The sequence below is a fragment of the Penaeus monodon genome, chromosome 28 (assembly GCF_015228065.2).
Source record: "Penaeus monodon isolate SGIC_2016 chromosome 28, NSTDA_Pmon_1, whole genome shotgun sequence".
NCBI classification, from domain to species: domain Eukaryota; kingdom Metazoa; phylum Arthropoda; class Malacostraca; order Decapoda; family Penaeidae; genus Penaeus; species Penaeus monodon.
The window spans coordinates 7,339,360-7,341,038 of NC_051413.1; the positions used below are offsets into that span (position 1 = coordinate 7,339,360).

Below are 1,679 nucleotides of genomic sequence, written 5' to 3' on the forward strand. Positions count from 1 at the left end.
TCAAGCTATTGATCCTTCTAATCCCATTTCAAGTTGTAGCCAAAGTCTAAAGAGGATGTGCAGGAAGCACTTTGCCGGTGCAATTGCCAAAGCCAACTTTGTAACTATCCCCTTGACAGTACCCTGATATGACCACTTCATCCCCATCTTGAAGGAATTTCCGAGTAACTCCATTGCCAAGGTCAATTGTTTTGCTGCCTTTCCATGACAGTTCCAGCATTGAGCCAAAAGAATCTTCACTCTGAAAATAATTAATAATATATTAGGTTCCCAAACATGAAATATCTGTTAATGTTGCATCTCATTTCAGTTGATAAAACTGTTCCTTTCTAAATGAAATGGACTCTAAAGGCATATTTATACTAACTGATCCAGAAATTGTTCCTGAAGCCATAAGATCTCCAGGCCTGACATTACAGCCTGTGACGGTGTGATGAGCCAGTTGCTGTTTCATTGTCCAATACATGTAACGAAAGTTGCTACGGCAGACTGTTCCTAGGTGATTACTACCTTCAGCTGGAATATGCAAACAGCATTAGTGTTGACAAAACAGACTATAATTATTATGTTCATTACACTTTAAACACATGAAATTTTTGGTTAGATCCCATGCTACACAAACAATACTCAGAATTACTCATTCACTCAGTTTTTCTTACTAAATCTTTTGAATAACAGAAAGGAAAACTTCTTTACATGCAAGTTAACATTCACCAATTTAAGCCGCTGATATATTCTTCACATCTAAACTGCTTGCTGATTACTATTATAATAGATGAAGCATGTCATATATTGCTACTTACGTCGGATACCAACTTCCAGCTTAATATCATATGTGAATTTGTCATTATGTTTCAGGTAAGGAAAGGGCTCAGGGTCTTGGGAGTAGTTATCAACAAGAAATGGTTCAAGAGCTTGCATGGTAACTACCCATGGAGAGATGGTGGTGCCCAAGTTCTTTGCCAAGAAAGGTCCAAGAGGCACATACTCCCATTTCTGGATGTCTCTTGCTTTAAAAAAATCAAATATGAGTATCTGAACTATGTAGGTGTTATGTTCATATTATCACTACTATCCTTATCCTTTTAATTATGTAATCTAAATAATGCCTATACATTTTTGTATATGTTCACATATCTTATTTTACTGTTAACATTCTAACCCTATTATTCCATAACCACAAGAAACATTAACCTACCACTCCAATCGTTCATGAGCACCATGCCAAAGATGTGTTCCTGAGCATCCTGGACCTTGATAGGGTCTCCCATCTTATTTCCAGGTCCAACAAAGAATGCCATTTCAAGCTCAAAGTCCATAAGACGGCATGGTCCAAATGTTGGGGGCTCATCATCCTTTGGCTTAGTTTGGCCATTGGGCCGTCGGACAGGGGTGCCAGATACCACAACGCTAGATGCTCGGCCATGGTAACCAACAGGAAGATATTTCCTGAGTAATAAAGGAAGTTTTCTGAAATTCAGCTCTTTGCTTTCTTCCTAATCATTTGGAAAATGCTGTGGAACTATTTACAAGTCAACAGACTGAAAAAATATTGTCCCAGAGCAATTAAAATTTGAGATCTACCTATTTTCAACTGAAAAGTAATCCTGCTGGTATAATCCTGCTGGTATAGTTAATAAACCAAATACAGATTATAATACAATAATTGAGGGTAACTG

At 37.6% G+C, this 1,679-nt stretch overlaps 1 protein-coding gene across 1 annotated transcript in view; it reads right to left on the bottom strand.

Moving 5' to 3' along the window:
- The window catches only part of LOC119591346 (fumarylacetoacetase-like), a 5,237-nt gene continuing 3,558 nt past the window's right edge, over window positions 1–1,679 (bottom strand). Inside the window, exons 5-8 of the mRNA XM_037940079.1 lie at window positions 1,199–1,449; window positions 804–1,010; window positions 368–516; window positions 1–241 (exon numbers count right to left, since the gene is read on the bottom strand). Of these exons, the coding sequence (XP_037796007.1) occupies window positions 47–241; window positions 368–516; window positions 804–1,010; window positions 1,199–1,449 (802 nt within the window). The 3' untranslated portion in view covers window positions 1–46. The remainder of the gene's footprint in view (window positions 242–367; window positions 517–803; window positions 1,011–1,198; window positions 1,450–1,679) is intronic.